Source organism: Musa acuminata, chromosome BXJ3-4 (assembly GCF_036884655.1).
Source record: "Musa acuminata AAA Group cultivar baxijiao chromosome BXJ3-4, Cavendish_Baxijiao_AAA, whole genome shotgun sequence".
Taxonomy (NCBI): domain Eukaryota; kingdom Viridiplantae; phylum Streptophyta; class Magnoliopsida; order Zingiberales; family Musaceae; genus Musa; species Musa acuminata.
The window spans coordinates 49,324,774-49,344,444 of NC_088352.1; the positions used below are offsets into that span (position 1 = coordinate 49,324,774).

At 39.7% G+C, this 19,671-nt stretch overlaps 1 protein-coding gene across 8 annotated transcripts; it reads right to left on the reverse strand.

Moving 5' to 3' along the window:
• Nucleotides 1-558: 558 nt before the first annotated feature.
• Nucleotides 559-15,699, reverse strand: LOC135585702 (zinc finger CCCH domain-containing protein 36-like). 8 transcript variants are annotated; one of them, XR_010495585.1, is made up of 6 exons: nt 15,278-15,699; nt 8,117-8,300; nt 7,499-7,716; nt 5,848-7,415; nt 5,669-5,766; nt 559-705 (listed from the first exon to the last, which is right to left on the reverse strand). XR_010495585.1 is itself a non-coding variant. In XM_065146226.1 (5 exons), the coding sequence occupies exons 1-5, from the start codon at nt 15,591-15,593 to the stop codon at nt 5,737-5,739; spliced, it is 2,316 nt and encodes a 771-aa protein (XP_065002298.1). In that variant the 5' UTR covers nt 15,594-15,699; the 3' UTR covers nt 780-5,736. The 8 variants fall into 8 exon arrangements, 1 of the variants encoding a protein (XP_065002298.1); XR_010495582.1 differs by having other exon boundaries at nt 5,618-5,766; XR_010495584.1 differs by lacking the exon at nt 559-705 and adding an exon at nt 780-1,229.
• Between the last annotated feature and the right edge of the window lie 3,972 nt (nt 15,700-19,671).

The window sequence follows — 19,671 nt, forward strand, 5'->3', positions numbered from 1 at the left end:
ACACGTACAACCCCAGAAGGATTCGTGCAGTACCTCAGAATACAGGCAGGGAGTCATCTGGGTAGGGGGGTCCAAATGGATTCTTTTGGTTCTTTCCACGACACAGCTGGCTTCCTTGTCCGACTACCACTTGGACGCTTCCGTTGCCAATTCATATCTCCCGAAACTGCCCCAACCAATCAAACAGAGACTTCGACTTAAATAGATAGCTTTTTCCTTTCTTGTTCTACGAACAAAAGTTGGTAGAAACACCATGGCAGTAGTTAGATACGACTTCATTCTGGCAGTATACAGAAAATTAATTGAGTGTAAACACAGTACGGCATCATATAAGTACTAGACTATCTTCTAATTCTAACATTATTAAGCACTGGCAGTCTAATTATTTATCAGCGTAGGATAATTCGAAGGGGTAGTTTAAAAACAACCTAGAAATGTAGCTACTGTACACGATGGAACGAAGATAGATCCAGAACAGCAACAAGTGTGAAAAATGACCCAAGAAGCTGGAAACTGTAAACTGGAAATATAAAGTGCGGAAAATGCATGGACAGGATATACAATAATATGCAACATAAATTTAAAATATAAAGTGCATCAAAAATAAAGAGTTTGTGCAATTACAAGATTCAAACCTAGGGATTGCGCGTAGCTGCTGCTGCTGCCACCACCACCACAACAATGAACTCTCGTGTTGTATCCAGACTGCAGCACAAACTACCACGCTTGAAACACGCAAGTGGGAACAAAGAATAATGCTATACACTTCGGGTACCCCATGACAAACAAAATATGGATACATAAGAAAGAAATTGTAGCATAGCATGCCTTGAACAAGGGTGCAGATACAGAAGCAAGCTTGCAGCTAGAAAGAAAATGAAGACAAATAGGAACTCTCCTCATCTTCATCAATCAGCGTTTGTTTTTCCAAGTGAATACAGCACAACTCTTCCCAAGTTATACAAGTTGATTACCAAACTCAGAGGTGGCTCGGCCACTTAGCAATAAGAGCAATGTCTGTAGCACACTGCAATTCCATCCAAGATATACCCTTCGACTCCAAGGCAGATACTAGTCATAGACAGTAGACTGGCAATCACAGACTTAAACAAGGCTAATGATGTTGAGTGAAACCTGTCTGGACAAGGAAAAAAACAAGCCTTCCCCTCCCTGCCCCACAACCTCCCCCCCAAAAAAGAAACACGTGGTCCAGTGGGGACTTCCATGTCCTGCAATTTGGATGTTAGGACCTGACCTGTGTTAACAAAGGATCCATAGACAGCTCAGGGCAATCCTGAATGCTATATAAAAGAGGAATTGTGGATACAAATACACATCCATATTATAGTGTATTGTACCAATTCAGAACCATACAGATAACAGGTGATGATATTGTCATATTGGTACACTTTTTGAGTATTTTGTTATTATTTTTTTTCTCAAGTGTTATTGAGATATACCCATATCATAACAATGTATGGCACTACCCATCAGCCGGTCAGCATGCGCTGGCAGTGACCATCCACATGCCATGGCCGCCTTTTAAAATAGTGCCTTTGACATAATGCTTTATTCCAGAGCTTCAGCAGTGTACATAGGCATGGAAACTAAAAGACATTCGTGGGACCACTAGATCAATGGAGAAAACAGGTTCTACTACTATCTCCCATCTAGTCCAATTGAAAGCCATTTAGAGGAATTAGGCTTGACAAATAACTGCAAAGATAGGCCTAAACATTGTGTAAGTTGCTTCCAATACAAAACACCAGATATACAGTAAAAAAACCAGTCAAGGTTTTTGTCTAAGTGTGACATCTTCTAGAACCCCTTTCTGAACCTGTAGCAATGTCGAAGTCATCTCTGCGTGAGAGTACTTGATTGCATCAATATACGCAATTGCCTAGTTTTAGTTGTGCAACAAGGTCAAATGTCCAAGAAATTTATAACTCCAATTTTTTCTCTAGGAACCTATCTACAAGTACTTAACAATAACATAAAGTAAATTTTCTCTTCAGTGAGACTTGTTACCAATGTCGATGAACGAATAATTAAAAATATCGACTGCAAGAATAAAATAACACACAGTGTTAAATATTCTACTCTAACATTAAAGAGAACACTGTCATATGGACAAATCTTACTTTTAAATAGCATTATTACATCTTTTCATCATGTCTATCATTCGACATTAAGTATCCCTGAAAACAAGGCTGTCATTGTTAGGATCATTTTTTTTTTTCTAAACTTTGAATAATATTTTATTGAGTTTGTATAGTTCAGTAAGAGTCGGATAGGGGTTTATTTGAGATTTATTTATTTATTAGGAGTCCAAGTCCTGAAGGACTTAGGAGTGGAACTCTATAAATATGGATGTATCTGTTCCTTTTCATCTATCAATGAAATGTTATTCCAGTCTTTTGGCAAACCCTAGGAGACCAATCCTCTCGAAGTGATCATCCCTTTTCTTTCTCTTCTTCTATGATAAAACCCTAGGGTCTTATCATCTGGTATCAAAGCCACGATCCTTAGCGTTCCCGCTGCAGTTCCTCGTCTCACCTTCCGCGCAACTGCCCTCAGTCGCGCCTTATCCAAACTTCCGCAGTAGTCGCCCTCAGCCACGCCTCATCCGACCTTCCATCGTAGTCGCCCTCAGCCGCGCCTCATCCCACCTTCCACCTAAGTCACCCTCAGTCGCACCTCATCCCACCTTCCGTGCAGCCGCCCTCGGTCGTGCCTCATCCCGCCGCAGTCACCCTCAGCCGCGCCTCACCCTACCTTCTGCCGCAGTCATCCTCAACCACACCTCATCCCATCTTCAGCCGTGACCCTCAGCGTTCCCTCCCAACCGAGCGATTGTCTCTTCCCCCTCCAGCCAAGCAATCGCCACCAGCATCTCATCCTAGCCGTGCAACCGTCTCTTCCCCCTCCAGCCGCGACCCTTAGCATTCCCTCCCAGCCGAGCAATCATCTCTTTCCCTCCAGGCAAGCGATCGTCGCTGCCTCCTAGCCTCGGCAAAAGCATTTCCTACTCGCAGCGATAAAAACAGGGCAACTCCTACCCACGCCACCGTCGTTGCCTCCCAACCGTGCCACCATCCTTGCTCCTAGCCACGCCACCATCGGTGCTCCCAACCCTCGGCGATGCTGCTCCCAATCGCGTCACCATCGTTGCCTCCCAACCTCGACAGCAGCATTTCCTCCTCGCAGCAACAGAAACAAGGCAACTCCCCATGTCGACGCCACCGCCTTCTAGTCGTGACATCATCGCTACTTTCCAACCGTGATCCTTGGTGTTTCCATAGCAACTACCCACGCCACCATTGCTACCTCCTAGTCGTGCCACCATCATTGTCCTACAACCGAGCGTCCTTAGTGCGATAGTAGCGAACCCTCACACTGCTCTCGACGTCCAGAAGTGTCCTCGACACCCTTGCAACGATCCCTCACGTCCTTGTAGTGACTGCAACGAGCCCTCACGCTGCTCTTGGCATCCGCTTCCTCGGCAACCTCGTAGTGAGCCCTCACGTCCTCAACGCTGCCTTGGGCCAACTTCAAGGCAGCCACACTGAATCAAGCCAACTCAATGCTGCCCTTAACTAGACACCAGAAACAAGAGTTAGGGATTACAGATCTACAATCCTACGTAATGGCTACCGACAACTCAGTGAAAGCCCAACAAGAAGCTTTGGAAACTAAAATTGAGAACCGACTGCAAGAAACCCTTAATGATTTCAGAAGGAGCCTATTAGAGAGCTTCAACAAGTTTCAACAAGATGAAAGTTCAAGTCTTACGTTGAACCGACTTGGAGACACCGGAAAGAGGAATCAAGAACATGACACAAACTACCCACGCATGAAAGTGGAATTCCCAAGATGGGAAGATGGGGATCCGACCAGTTAGATCTCTAAGGCAGAAATTTTTTTCCGTTTTCATAGAACTCCAGAAGAATCCGAGGTGGAAATAGCCTCAATCCAACTAGATGGAGATGCAATCCAATGGTATGATTAGTTCGAAACCTAACACGAGGTATTCTCGTGGGAGCAATTCAAGAGAGGGCTTCTCGTTCACTTTGGACCATCTGAATACGAGAATGTTGATGGGTAGCTCGCTAAAACGAGTCAGATTTCAACAGTGCTAGAATATCATAACAGATTTGAACAATCGTTAAATCAAGCCAAAGACTGGTCCGAACGACAAGGTGGAAACATTTATCGAAGGACTTAATCCAGATATCCGATGTGAAGTCAAAGCTCGCCAACCCCGCACTATGACAGTCGCAATCTCATTTGCATGTTTGCATGAGGAAAAATCAGCAGGGAGAATCATCGAAACAGAAGTGACAACAAACAGATGATCAGCAAGCCACCCGCCCCATTTATTCCCAACCAAAACCCTAACACCTGAAGACTAACCCGAGAAGAACTCAAGGAAAGATCAACAAAGGGTTTGTGCCGGCACTATGATGAAAAGTGGAGTAAGGAGCACCGATGTAAACAAGGGCAACTTCTAATGATTGAACTAATTGGGGAGGAACCAAAAGCCGACAATGTGAATTCCGATTATAAAGGTATAGATTCTGATGAAGATGTTGGACCTATTATACATACAGTGCATGCATTAGCTGGCTACTCTAACCCGCAAACTATGAAAGTTGAAGGAACTTTGAAATTCGAATCAAATTGAAGGCTGTGACAAATTCGAAGTAAAAGTCGCTAATGGACGGATTTTAACTTTTGATAGCAAGTGTTCGAAGATAAAATTGATTATACAGGACCAAGAGTTGCTTGTGGATTTCTTTTTGCTACCCTTGAAAGACTTCGAAGTGGTGCATGGAATTGAATAGCCATTAACCCTGTGTGATGTTTCTTTAATTTTTTCTAAACTAATCATAAAGTTTTTTATTAATGGAAAGCAGATGATCCTAAAAGGAAGACGTAGAAGTAAGGTCACAACTACCACTAGTCATCGGATGGAGAGGGTTCTTCAGAAGACTGCAATGACAACTACACCAGAAGGCTAGCCCATTGCTAACACTATCAAGAAGTGGAGACCCTACTTGTTCAACGGGTTGTGATGTACCGCAAATATCCTATGACTGAAGTGCTGAAAGAACACCTCCAAGAGTTTGATGCTGCTCAACTTTGAGGACAAGGCTGATTTGAAGGGGGAAGAATTGTTAGGATCCCTTTTATTTTTTGAACTTTGAATAATGTCTTATTGAGTTTGTCTAGTTCAGTAAGAGTCGGATAAGGATTTATTTGAGATTTATTTATTTATTAGGAATCCAAGTGCTGATGGACTCAGGGGTGAAACTCTATAAATATGGATGTATCTGTTTTTTTTCATCTATCTATGAAATGTTATTCCAATCTTTTGGTAAACCCTAGGAGGCCGATCCCCTCGAAGTGATCATCCCTTTTCTTTTTCTTCTTCTATGATAAAACCCTAAGGTCATATCAATCATCACCTACCATTTAACAAAGTAAAGCATCATGTCATTAAAACTTTTGTTATTCATGCCTCCCTATGATTAACAATAGCTAAAGAAACCCATAATCCTGGGAGTTCACTAGAGAACTAAAGTAATTGACATGCAGGGAAGTATTTGCAGCTTACCACATCAAAAATTTTGAAGAAGTTTTGACCATGAAATTTAAGTATGCTCACCAGAAATTTAGTTTAAGATCCATGAGCAAATATTTGTGCAAAACTAAACTCATGCAGAGACTATAGACTCAAGATTTACTATACTTGTTCACATAACCCTGCAAGAAAAACATTTAAACACATTAAATCTTAAATAACAGTGATAACAATAAGAACACAATCCAATTAGGGGTACTTACCTCTACAAGCTTCAAAAGCTTTGGCTTCGATATGGAAAGATAATGATTTATTGACTCTGGATCACTTGGGATTTGATGAGGTTGCAATGCACTTAGGACCTTCTCAGAGGCCTTCTTGACTATCATCTTATGAGCATCCTTACTCAAGTGACCTTCCTTCCAAACTGGCTTTAGCAATTCCTTCAAAAAATCTACCAAAGCAGTACGAAAATTTTTCACTGCCTTTGATTCCTTAATCTCTTTTCCCTCATCTACTTTACTCATATTACGGACAAGGTCTGTCTTATCAACATGTGCAACATCAGTCAAATGATGGACCTGACTTTCCCCCTTAGGAGTAATGTTGTCTCCCCCATCAACTGCTACTGGAGCAGGAGCCATAACATTTGTATAGCCACAAATTTCGTGCTGTGATTTCTTGTTATCTAGCATGCTTTCATAGGCTGGAGTAGAAGTGTTGAAAGACTTTTTCACATTATACTCTGGAGCAATATCACCTAGTATAGGATAACCAACAATATGTTGACTTGTCATACTGTTTGTGATCCCTCTTGGAGAAGCTGAAGCTATAAGTCCTACTTTGGGAGGTTCAATGCTGTCAACAAGTGGATCATATTGGATTTCAGAAGATGATTTAAATGCTCGTGCACTGCAAAATGATGATCGAAAAGGTATAGAAGGTTCCCAAGTATTTTCTTGGAGTTCTGATTTCTGGTCAGAAAACGTCAGAATATCCCCAGCAATACTTTGTTGTCCAGATGTAGTAGCACCGACTCCCCTACCATAGTCGAGTGTTCTACAAATATCTTGTTGTTTGGCATCAAGTGGTGGAGAGCCATGTGCTAATCTTGTCCTTGCTTGAGCATATGGATGAACTGATTCAATTGAAGGCGAACCGCAAAACAGATGAAGAGAATTCTTGAAGCTTGAACTAACTGAGCTGGTTAAGCAAGAATTATAGGAATCATATGGTGGAAAGTGGCTCTCTTGATATCGTATAGCAAAGTTATCTGGTATTTTTTCATAAGAATAGGTGTTGTTGCAACCCCTGTAGACATCAGTTGTTGTGAATGATCTACCACAGACATAGTCATATCTTGAAGTTAATGGGTTCTTTGTGAAAGATGATGCTCTTGAAAATGATCCATCACTTAGAGACTCACCTCCAGGCACTTCCTTGTATATTTTTTCCTCACCTGAATAATCTCTTGATAGAAACTCTCCACTAGATGAGCGTCTATCACCGATGGAATCAAGATTATGTTTTAGCCCGTAAGTTCTTTGGCCTCCTTCTTGGAACAATGTCTTCTGCCTTAACCCATCAACTGCAAGATGAGATGTTCTATCGGTCAACGGAACATTACCTTGAAAACATTCCTTAGGATAGGTATTTGATGCAAGCAAATTATTATCATCCCTGATCTGAGATGATCCATGGATCTCCCCACCATATGTCCGGACAAGGGCACTTGGTGAAACATCTGATTTTCTTGAATTCTCAACAATTGATAAGCCTATCGAGTCGATTGAAGCAGATTTACTTGATATTTCAAACTTTTCTGGTGAACCTGGTAATTACATTGATGCTATCAGCAAAATTTCCTCCAACTAGTCTCGACATATAATTCCTCTACAAAAGATGACTAGATACCTTTGCAATCAACCGGATCTCCACTAGTAGTCCTATCTTCCTTGGCAACCTGGCTAGTGCAGCCAGCCCCTTCTTTCTTGTGAAGAAACCTACAGGAGTTTCCCTTAATGCACCAGCCTCTGGCGAAAAAGTTGCAAATAACTGCAGGCTTTTTGTTCACACCCTCAAGTTCAGTACTAGGAGATAAACTCCTTGGTCTCCTTTGTGGGGTTTCCTGGCTGAAAGAAACAGATGGGTTATCATAGATTAAGTAATATCTGAAACACAGATAACCAGAAAAGAAGAAAGCAAATGAAAGATATATATAGAAAAATCATAATATATTCTGAACAATGAGTTTTAAATAGCAGCAATACATTCAAGTCCTTAAAGTCTGTAAAGCATTTTGGTGCTATCATCTGATGCTTCATTTTATATGTAACCATCAGACCTCATTGTAGAATTGGTCTTCATCATGTATTTTGCTGATTGTCCTTGTGAACCTTAAAGAATCTAATATCCATGACAGAAATAGTATCAACGGCTACCACTACTACGAGCATCGAATAACGTGCTTTAAGGATAATTGGATTTTGAAAACCTATTTCAAACTAAATACTGTGTTCATCCAGTCCTTACCTGGCACCACCATCACTTATTTCAGATGCCTTAGTAATATAAGACTCAGATGGAGGATTGTTGTCAAGGTTGCCACCCCTAACATCCTTAACATGAGAATTCGATGAATTGATGTATGATCTCGCAGGACTGGAAGAAACTGACTTCAGCTCCTTACAATGATCTTCATGCTTTTTGCTAATATCTACATGAAAAAGGGAAATGATGAAGAATGGTCAATCATCATCATGGAGACTAGCTGCAAACAAGAAATCATACCAAGAGAGAAAAGGTAAAATTTTAAACTTCTGAGATAATTATGGTTTATGGAAAGGAAAAAATTGAATTTTGTACACTATCAGAATTGGACTGTTGCTACAGCATCTTGTTATAATGTCAATTTATAATATGCAACTATGGCATATTTATTGACCAGTATCAAAAAAATAAAATTCAACAGCAAGAGAAACAGTTGATCATATATAGATAGCAGGGTGAGAAGATGTAGATCTATTTCATTAATCTTAGATGGTTATATTTTGATATAAAAGAATTAAATAGTGTATATATATATATATAGGGAAGTAGGCTTCCACAACAGGTAGGATCACTCCTTTGCATCTAGTAATCATAATACAAATCATGGAAGTTTGCAAGGGTAAAGTTTTGTACATTGACCCTCACCAAAAATCAAAATGGCAGGATTCTATTGCACCGGGTTGGCTTTTTTTATGGGAAAGCTACCATTCCAAAGATAGCAAGGTTAAGGCTAAGACAAATCTGAACAAGGCACATGTAATATTAAAACCTCCAAAACATTAATGGAGGATGAGGATAGCACTGAATTAGACTAAAAGAGATGTCCCAATCTGGTTTTAAATATTTAGAGAGAATATAATGATGAAACCAAAGACAGTATGGAAGATAGATCATGGATCAAAAACCCGATCTAGTACTGAACCAGACGGGTGATCAAACAGATACAACATTGGTAAAGGGCGGCATACCAACACTCGATATCGATGGATATCCACCCCAAACCAGAGAGATTGTGTGTGTGATAGAGAGAAGAGATGGAGGATGACACGTACCAGAACACATACCAAAGGGAGGTGGAACCAATGTTTTTAAAAGTGTTAGGCGCCAAAAGGCACCAAAGTCCCAGAACGCCCAAGACACTAGGTGTCTGCCCAAATAAAATGAGGTACTCCCGAATATTAAAATTTAAAAAACATATATTATGATTGATAAATATGATCACAAAATAAAAATGGCATCAAATTGAAATCATATAAAGTACCAAATTACATCTCTTATAATTACACCTAGCTAATAGCTCTTGTAAGCTTACTTATACATAATGTGTGCATTTTCTAGAAGAGGTACTGGACACAGGCCATAGATACGCTATCATGGTAACTCTTTTATAAAGAATAATAAACATGAAAAACTATACTGGATCTGGTTGTCTTTTTATACCATCCAAATAAGCCGTGTGGTTGTCCAAATGTTCGTTTTTCTTCAAACCATCTAAGTGGCTGAGGTTAAAATTCCTAATTTAAGTTCTGAAAAGACAAATAAAAGACAGCATGGTAGCTCCCTTTTATTTCTTATTTTCTTTACTTTTGGAATAAAACCTTGACATTTTGATGTACCTCCATTTAGCACTACACTTCAGTGCTTTAACTCATGTGAGTAACAAAAAGTTACATTCTGCTTAAAAGTGCGAAAGGCTATTACTTATAAAATAAGAAAGAGAGATGGAGAAGTAAACGACGGCTATGGAGGAAAGTGAGGGGAAAGCAAACAAAAATGTAGAAGGCGACAGATGAAGTTGCGAACACCAACGAACAAAGCGACTGTGGCAGACGAAATGATAGGGTTTTGGTGGTTGCTTTCACTGGGTCGTGGGGGTGAGTGTTAAGTGGTATGAGTGGCGCTTCTTTAAAATACCTCGCCCTGAGGTGTTACGAGGCGCAAAAGTCTCATCTTGCTTGAGCACATGGGCAAGCACCGAGTGCCTTTTGAAAAGACTACCTAGAACATGTATGGAAGCAACAATGACGATGACATGAGGTGGAGGAGGTCATTATGGCAACACAAGGAAGAGGCAGATGCAAAGGTGTGACAAAGGCATAGGAGGTTGTTGCATCAGAGACAAAGGTGATGGAAAGGGAGAGGTACACAAGCTATAAAGGGAGTTGATAACAAATGTTGGCATACAAAGAGGGTAGGATGGCCCATATTAAAAATTATTTTTTTTATAAAAAAATCAGACATGAGGTAGTATACAAGGTAAGAACCTAATTGGACAACACGCCTAGTACCATACGGATAAAAACTGGTTTTGTACTGACTAGTACAAGTAGTATGTAAATCCTTAAGATAAGTAAATAAGTGGAAGAAGAGAACACGAGATGAAACATTAGTAGTTCCACAAAAAGACGAGACCTTGAAATAATTTCAAATGACGAGACCAACCAACTAATTACGATAGCACCAACGAAAGTGACCAGCTTACATGGAAGCACAAGTTGTCATAGCTCATTGGAGGTGGAACTTTAAGTACCATGTGCTCGAATAGGTGTTAGAGGTGCAAATAAACCATATCTAGACCAAAGAAGGATGAAAACTAAAAGGTACAAATACACAAAGAAGTTAGAGGTACTTCGAGTGGCCAAATAAAGAGTCAATCAGCATTATTAGTCAAAGTTACACTTAACCGGACAAGTAATTTGATGGTCATGTGCCACTTTACAATATTCAGCATTTGTGAAGTTATACTTCTTAGGCAATCATTCAAGACTGCAAGTGTCTTATCTTAGGCGCTCGGGCCTCGCCTCGCCTCGCCTAAGCGCCCAAGCGCCTTTTTAAATCACTGGTCATCACATGATTTCGGATGAGGTAATGCATTGGTGAATGCATTATGAGATCAAGTAGGAAAGCGACCCAAGGTAACACAAAATGGAGACACACTTAGAGCCGATATGAAGATCGGCTCAATAGAGGGCTGACCCGTGGAATGGTGGGCGCGAGGACCACCATCAACTCAATGCATATCTAAGAGCGGAGCAACTTTGGTGTAACTCGGCGAAGTACCCAAGCCGTATGAAGGGAGTCGACATAGAAGAGGAACATGGAGTGGAGGCATAAAGCTTTCCTTGGACAAAGGTCAAGGACATAAACTCTTGCAGATGCAAGAGTGGGATCATATCGTTCCATGGGTCCTTCGTTCTGATGGAGCGAACTCATCCTGCATAGTGCTAAAGACGAAGAGAGCTTCTAGGCACATGCACCTTATCTCGGTGAAGCATTTGACGGAGGAACCAAGGAGACTCAACTTGCGGAGGCGAAGTTGGGTTCAGAAGGCCTTGGCACGGGGCAAGAGGACGCGAAGGCGGGTACTTTTGAAGAATATGCCACAATGCTGTCATTCAAGTTGCCATGAAGGAAGCGATGTACAGTGGAGATTGTGTTGGTAGAAGCAGAGGCCTAGGATCCAGACAATGGTGCACCAATTTCAGCGAAGTCGGTGAACTTCGGGAGCTACTAGGCAACGGACTGTCCAAGAGTTGTGCTTCGTCTGGGTGTGACTTGAGAGCGGGTGGGCGAAGATCGATTGTCAAAGGAGCGAACACAATCGAAGGTGGAAGAGACCATGTGATGTGTTGGCATAGGTCATACATGGAGGGATCACAATCCGAGTTCATCTCACAAGTATCAGAATGCAATGTCACCAGGAGGCGACATGGTGCAGCGAATCGTGGTAGAACGGTTTATGGCGATGCAATACACACGAATCTATTCCCGCGAGGGACTAGATCATACGGAGGTATGATCAGGAGCTACTGGGAGCTCCACTTCGATGAACAACACGACGGTAAGAAATGCTATGGATTTAAGGAGTGAATATCATGGTATTGCGGAGGCGGGTCTTCCATGCGTGCATCGAATTTTGCATCGGATAAAAGTCTTAGTCATCAGCATATGGGGGCTATGTACCACCGAAAGAGCATACCAAATGCAAGTACCAGTGAGTCCTATGGGAGGGACTTGATCATACAGAGGTATAATCAGAGTGGCTAGAGAGTCGGACTACTCCAGAGCTCATATTCACTTAAGGGAGCCCGGCAAGTTAGAGAACAAGGCCGAGTAAGTGAACGTTGCTACCAAGGAAGCTAAGGAGAACAGAATCGGTGCGAACCCTGCAACATTATGGAAAAGGCCATGCATGAGAGTTGTAGTCTGTCTTTTCATCGACCAAGGGGAATTGCTTGGAGAACACAAAGGTGTTGAAGTAAAGGGTCGAAAGGGGTAAGGAAGCAACAACGAGTCCAGAGGGACTTAGCTACCCAAAACCAAGCATCAGTTAGAATTGAGGTGGACTCGGAGGAGTGCCACAAAGGCAGATCTACCGATCGCGAAGAAAGAGATGCTAATGCGAGGCGACAGATAGTAGGGCCATAGGCATGGCAACACCATAGTACCACAGAAGCGGGACTTCCGTGAAGTCATTGATCCCTTGCTCTCATGGAGGGAGAGCACTTGGTCGTAAAAAGGGCCGAGGAGGTAGATAATGCAAAGGCAAACTCCAAGTACCGAGACAAGGCTGAAGGGCAAAGGCCAGGGAACTTCGTAAAACCGGTGTCAACGAGTTTCTCATCAAGATAACTGAAAGTGGAGGGCTTCGGGTTGATGCGAGAGTGCTCGACCAAGGACGAAGTAGACAGTACGCAGTGCTGTACCTTTACAACTCAGAGGAGTAGGCGGCAAAGATAATGGAAAAGACGATACAATCCCAGAGGCGACTAAAACAACTAGAGACTTGCTCCAAGTTGGGGTGCAAACACTTCGAGTGCTCCAAAAGTTCGATGGAATTAAGAAGGTGAATCACAGTAGCTAACTCAACGCAATGAGTGCAAACACTTCGAGTGCTCCAAAAGTGTAAGCAAAAAGCGGGGGAAGGCTAGTAACCAGCTCGATACATGGTGTACAACTCTCAAGGAGGCGAGCGAAGTCTAGTAACATTTGTCTTCTCAACTCTTAAGCGTGGGCGAAACCAAGAACCTCAATTCTCTTATTTATCCAGCAGAGGAACTTTGCACAGGTTCAAAGGCCCTTCAAAGAAACCAAATGGAAGACAATAGTTGTCAAATCCTCACCAATGGTGATCAGTGCTACTGAGAGTAGATTATATGCTTCATTTCCCAACAGAATGTCATTCAAAAACGGAAGTGATACGAACCTACTTGGAAGTGACAACTAAATGAAAGACCCAAAAGCTGATGGGCAAATTTTGTGGAGGAAGGACCCAAAAACTTCATAAGTTTACGAGGCGATGCTCGTTAAAGCTCCAACAGGCATCCACCCAGTTCAAGCGGCATAAGGCATTTAAGAGACTGGTGCATACTAAGGATGGTCTTTTCCTTCATCTAAAGGATCCATAGGAACAACAGTGATCAACACAACTCAGCCAACCTCACACTAAAGTCAGAGTCAATGGCGAGTTGAAGCAGCATAGTAGATTAAAAGTTCGACTACTCAACAACAGCAGCAGAGAGCAGTTGGGAGCCAAAAGGTGCATTGCAGTTGGAGCAGAAGATTAAAGATTCAGCAAAGGCGAGGAGTTGCAGCGTCAACAAGAGCTTCGACGAGGACGTCGGAGGAATAAGTGACGGGAGAATATCACAGATAAAATTGTAAACGGGGTGTTCGATGTAATGCTTATATATGTCCGTGTCTTTCGGTTTTGTTTATGCTTTGCACAGCATATAAAGGGCTGGCGGTAGGCTTAGCAACCTTATTTTCTTTAGTTTTGGTGGCCGCCCTAGCCCTAGGCTTGCAAATAAAGGTTATGTCATGTGGGCACTTATGGGGATTTCGATCTGTAGTGGACCATTTTGGACCATTTGTTGTACGACCGTTCAGAGCTTGTGAAGTTTATTTGTAATTTGCATTGGCTATGAAGTGTTTACTGAAATGATTGCTTGTGGATCCCGAGTGAGATGCTTTCTCTAATCCGTTTTCTCTTTTGTAGGTCCTAAGGGACCATAGGAGGTTTTGGGGAGACTGACCTTTGTGAACGGACATGCAAGGGTGCCGCACGACTTAGGCAAAACCAACTAAGTGCATAACAGAATGACCACCTTTGTTGGGAGAGGAGGTTGTCTGCTATTGCTAATGATCACTCAAGCATGCGCATGAGTCACACCCGTTTAAATTGCCTTATCCGGACCATCTTCGAGGTGCTCAAGCCTGCCTCGCTCGGGCTTGAAAACATTGTTTCCACTATATTTTATTAACATAAAAATGTTTACATTTGTGAAGTATGGGTTGGCTTTGATCAAGAATAACATCAGAGAAAATTAGTTTCGACATGTAAGGAGACCCATAAAGGAATCAGCCAGATGATGTGGGTTAACTCAGATTAGTTGGACTAGAAAGACCTATTGCAAAAAATACGAAGGGTTTTGGTGGCTCTTAATTTGCCTGGTGATATCATCCATAACAATGCTCAATGTTGGAAGAACGGTCCACATAGCTGACGCCAAATAATCGAAATTGATATCTTCTAGTTGTTGCAATTTCATGAGTGCTCAAGATTAATGAAACAGTTAATGAAAAGGAACCATTCCCAAATGAGAACTTTGTCTAAAGCAAGGGTAAGAACCTCCACTTGGTAAATGAGAGTCCAAGAAATGGGATATCTAGATCAGACAACACGGGGCTTGCCCGAGGTTTAAAATCATCGGTCCACAAATTGATCAGAAGAAGATCCTAAGTTCCTACATGAAGAGTACGTCCTCCTGTACAAAAACGAAAGATATTATAACATTTAATTGTCAATCATGCATCACTCAACTTCAAATGTTTCTCCAATATTATCAGCTCCAAGCAAGAAAAGAAATGTGCAAAGTTTGGAATGTCCAGAGGTCCTTCCTAAACCAGGATTGCCCTAATATAGCGCCAATTACCCTAGCAATCTCCCAAATATAGCCTCTATGCCTCCCAATTTAACCATGCCCTCTTTAATCTGTGAACTCTAACAGAATACTAAAACAACGAAGAAAAAGCAGACCAAGGAAAACAGTAATTGAGAACAGAAATCTAATTTGAACGTCCATAGCACGAGCATAACACTTTCTTGAATAGGAAAGATGACAGATCGGTCAAAGAACAAACCATCATCGTCTTCGTTGGACAGATCGGCGCCTGCCATCGCAGCCTCTTCCTCCACCACCTCCACCTCCTCCAACTCACCGTCGTCGCCCTCCTCTTCCTCCTCCACCTCCACCTCTCCCTCTGCCATGTCTCCCACTTCTTCATCCTCGCCCTCTGCCTCTTCTACCTCTTCCTCCTCATCTTCTCGGTCGTCTTCTCCCTGGTCCTCGCCGAGGGACTCGTAGCCGTCATCGTCTCCGGCGGCGGCGCGGGAGTCGCCCTCCTCCTGAGGCTCCAGAGACGAATCGGAGATCGGCGTCGCGGAGGGTTTCGGCATCTCCGACGGCGAGTGCTAGTGGTACGGCGGCAAACGAAAAGGAGAGAGGATCGCACGAAGGCAACAGTGGTTCTAAATTGGAGGCACTGCGAGGGTTGCCCTTCTTATTTTCGTACTGGTTTCTCCTTTTTTTTTCTTATTAAATATATATTTTTATATATAAAGAATAAATAATAAACCGTCAAGTTTTTACAGACTAAAGTAACTCTTCTATTTTTCTTTCTTTTTGATATAAATAAAAAATTTATAATAATAACAGTTATACGTTAGAAGATAAAATAGGACGGGATCGTTAATTGGAATAGCTTAAAATAAATAATTCTGATTCTAAGACTTTATAATATTTCTTAGATGCTATTAATTAAAATTCAGAAAAATATATTTTTCCTTTTATGATTGCTTTATAATATTTTAAAAATCTTGAAAATAGTGGGTATATGGCCAAATAAATAACAAAGACAAACTATGAGGATAGATACGTACGTATGAAAGATTTTTTTTATGAGCTCGTGTATTATAAATTTAATTTTTTTTTGTGACTAACTATAAATTACGAAGCTTAACAAAGACTTAACTATGAAAGATTTTTTTTTATGAGCTCGTGTATTATAAAACTAACTTTGAAATTTTAAATTTTGGATGTTGTGATGATAAAATATTGAGGATCTTTTAGATATTTACATTTGTTAAAGCTTGAAAGTAATCACTATTTATATTTGAATTTTTTTGGATGATTATTAGTGGGATGTATATAAAGAGATTTTATAATGTCAAGGATGAACATGTAAAATCCCATTCATTTTAAATCGGTAAACATCCTCACTTATCACCAACACTATAATCATCGAGATTTTTCTCCCTTAACATAAATATAATATATTACTTTATTTAAATAATTAATTTCTTAGTTTATATAATATGCTTAAAGTAATGATTAAAATTAATTTATTTAATCATTTGGATAAATTAAATTTGTTTATTAATTAATTAAATTATTAATTAATTTATATTCTAATTAATCATGTGATTATTAGAAAATAAATAGTTCAATTTTTTTGTGTCTGAATCATAAGAAATAAATATCATAATTCTATTATGAATGTAAAAATAAAAAATAAATTATAATTAAAAATTAAATCATTATTTACCTTCGAGAGAATTATCTTCTCTTGAAGAAAGGATTCACGAGAAGATATAGGGTTTTTTTTTTATTACCAATTTTTATTCATATTTTAAAATCTTTAATATTAGAATTATTATAATTTATATACTACATAATAATATTTTAATTTTAAAAATTTATGATTAATAAATAATTATCATTGAACTATGGTATTAGAATGATTAGTTTATTTAATAATATTTTTAATTTATTTATATGAACAGATATAACCTAACAAATGTGAACAGATATAACCTAACTATGTGATTAGTATTGTCTAGCTTATATAGTCAAACATGACTTAGCTAATGTGGCTAGATACGACTCAACCCATGCGGTCAAGCATAATCTGAGTTAGACAAAGTTCAACCTGTATGGCCAAGCATAACATAACCCATGTAACTAGATATAACATAACTCATATGACCAAACACACTCCAACTCATGCAGCTAAATACAACCCAACTCATGTAGTCAAATATAATCCAACTTATATGACTAGGCACAACCCTATTGAATCTCATATTTTGATGATGAAATTAATTGATTATGTTATAATCTAATATGTGTTTGAGTAATTTAGGACAACATCGATCAAGGAAAGACAATTCAATTAAAGCAAAAAGAATCAGACGTTGGGCCGTAGTGGAATATGTCAGAAGATTGGAGGTCAAGTTGGAAGAATGATCGACGTACCGGAAGGACTTCGTGCCATGAGTTCGGGCATCGGGTTAAAGGATCGAACATTATGTCAAGGAGATCAGAAGTTGCAGGAGTCAACATGTCAACACACCGAAGAAGAGGATGATGCACCGATGGATCAAGCGAAGTGCTGGATAAACCAATGACATGCTGGACAACATAGGATTTATGCTTGTAATTGTTTGTCTAGATCGAGTTAGTTTATGTCTAATTAAGTCGATTTTGGGGTGAAACAATGCCAACTCAATTAGGGGCCAATTAGGTCACCCATAAAAGGACCAAGCGATGACACTGCCAGATTTGGTGATGGTACCGCCCAAACATAATCTCCCAAAATATGTCAAGTTATGGTATTACCAGACTGAGAGATGGTACTACCTAGCGTCAATGTCAGATTAGACAGTGGTACCACTTAGTATTAGACTGACAAGCGGTGGTACCGCTAATTGTTAGTTTGGCAAGCGGTGGTACAGCCCAATACTAGCGGTGGTACTGATAGTACCCTGAAAAGTTGAGATGAGATCATTTTGGCTACAAATTTGAATTCATTTGGGGCCTATAAAGACCTCACTTATCCCTACTCAATTAACACATGAACGGAGAACAAAAATCAAGGAAATCGCTGTTGTAATCTTATGAGAATTTTCCTCCTCTAGCTCTAAGTATTGATTTCAGCTTAAGAGAGGGGTGAGTGTCTTATAAAGGTTATCTCCTAAACCTGTGAAAATAAAAAAAGAGTTATAAGAGGGTAGTTGTTCTTCGCCTAAATAAGATCAATAATGAAAGCCGATGACATCAATTGAGGAGGAATCAGGAGTGGATATAGGTTATGATGATCGAACCACTATAAATTTAATGTGTACTCTCTTTCTACTCTTTATTACTATTGTTCTATGTCTTAATTGCTTATTTCACATATTTTAAGTGAAGTATACTTTTGATATCATTTCCGGACTTTATCGAAATGATTTTTTTAAATCATCGAAGTTTTCTAATAACACTAATTCATCCTCCTTTTTAATGTTGATTTTGATCTTAATAGACTCAACATGCGAGCCAAGCATAGCCTAGTTCAATAGTAAAGCTCAATCGCATTCGTGAGATTCAACTTAGCATGAAATTAATCTTGCCCAATTATATAACTGGTGTTATACACATCATTGCCCTTATATCCAGCCCATTGTATCATAGCCCAATCTGTTACTTGGGACAAGTATATGCGACGCATGTGACTTCAAGTGAGTTGATTCGATCTAGGCTAGCACCATACAATATAGTCTAATTTTCTCTTCTTTTATTCGTTTGAGCTTGTTAATTAACTGAATTAGATAGATTTGAACGATTCAAATCGGTTCAAGGTGATTCTAGACCAACTTGACCGGTTCAACCTCACTTGACCTAATTAAAATTAGTCAAATTTAAATTAGACTAGTCTAAGGCGATTCTAGATCAGTTATATAATAATTTGAGGTTAGTTCTATTAGGTCATAATTAAATTAAGTTTGGCTTAAATCAATTAGGCTATTCCAATTAGGATTCTGATTGATTAAGGACCATTGAGAAATCGATACATCATGTCTTTATGATTTAATAAATTAAAAATAAATATATCATTTAGAAATAATTAATAAATTTTTAGAGATTAAATTAATGATATTGATGTAATTATTATCGTGTAGTATAAGTGATTATGTTGAGTGGTCTATATTGAAAGTGCAACTTGTGAAAGAAAATTTCAGGCCCATCATAATGCAAGAGTCATCAATTGACATAATCTACTAGATTATATACATCAAGCATGGTCACTTATAATATTTTATCATACGATTTCTTAAATACATATATAAAAGAATCGATGAATATAAATGAATGAAAATGATTGACTATACATTCTCACTAAAGATAGATAGGGCGATTCTCTTAGGAGATTAGTAGGCATTTAGATATGACAGGTTAATAATTCCTCCATCCGTCATTGAGAGAAACATATCGCCCCATTTGGATGAGCGAGGGATATCACTCTATGTGTTATTGCGAGTGTGATATGAGTTATTTTCATTCGTTATTGGGAGGAATCTATCTCGTAAAGTATATCTCTCCTTCTACCATGGAGAGAGTATATCATCGAGCGTGATGCACATATTTGTTATTTGATTGTTATGTATATCATGTAATTCATGTATAGTTTTATTTACTATATAAAGACTATCATTA

Excerpts from the sequence above, each read along its gene's own strand:
- LOC135585702 (XM_065146226.1), bottom strand. The coding sequence starts at position 15,593 with ATGCCGAAACCCTCCGCGACGCCGATCTCCGATTCGTCTCTGGAGCCT. Across the intron at positions 8,301-15,277 it reads GTCCAACGAAGACGATGATG|ATATTAGCAAAAAGCATGAA; the intron begins GTTTGTTCTTTG and ends TTTTTCATGTAG. Across the intron at positions 7,416-7,498 it reads AGATCCGGTTGATTGCAAAG|GTTCACCAGAAAAGTTTGAA; the intron begins GTATCTAGTCAT and ends TGTAATTACCAG.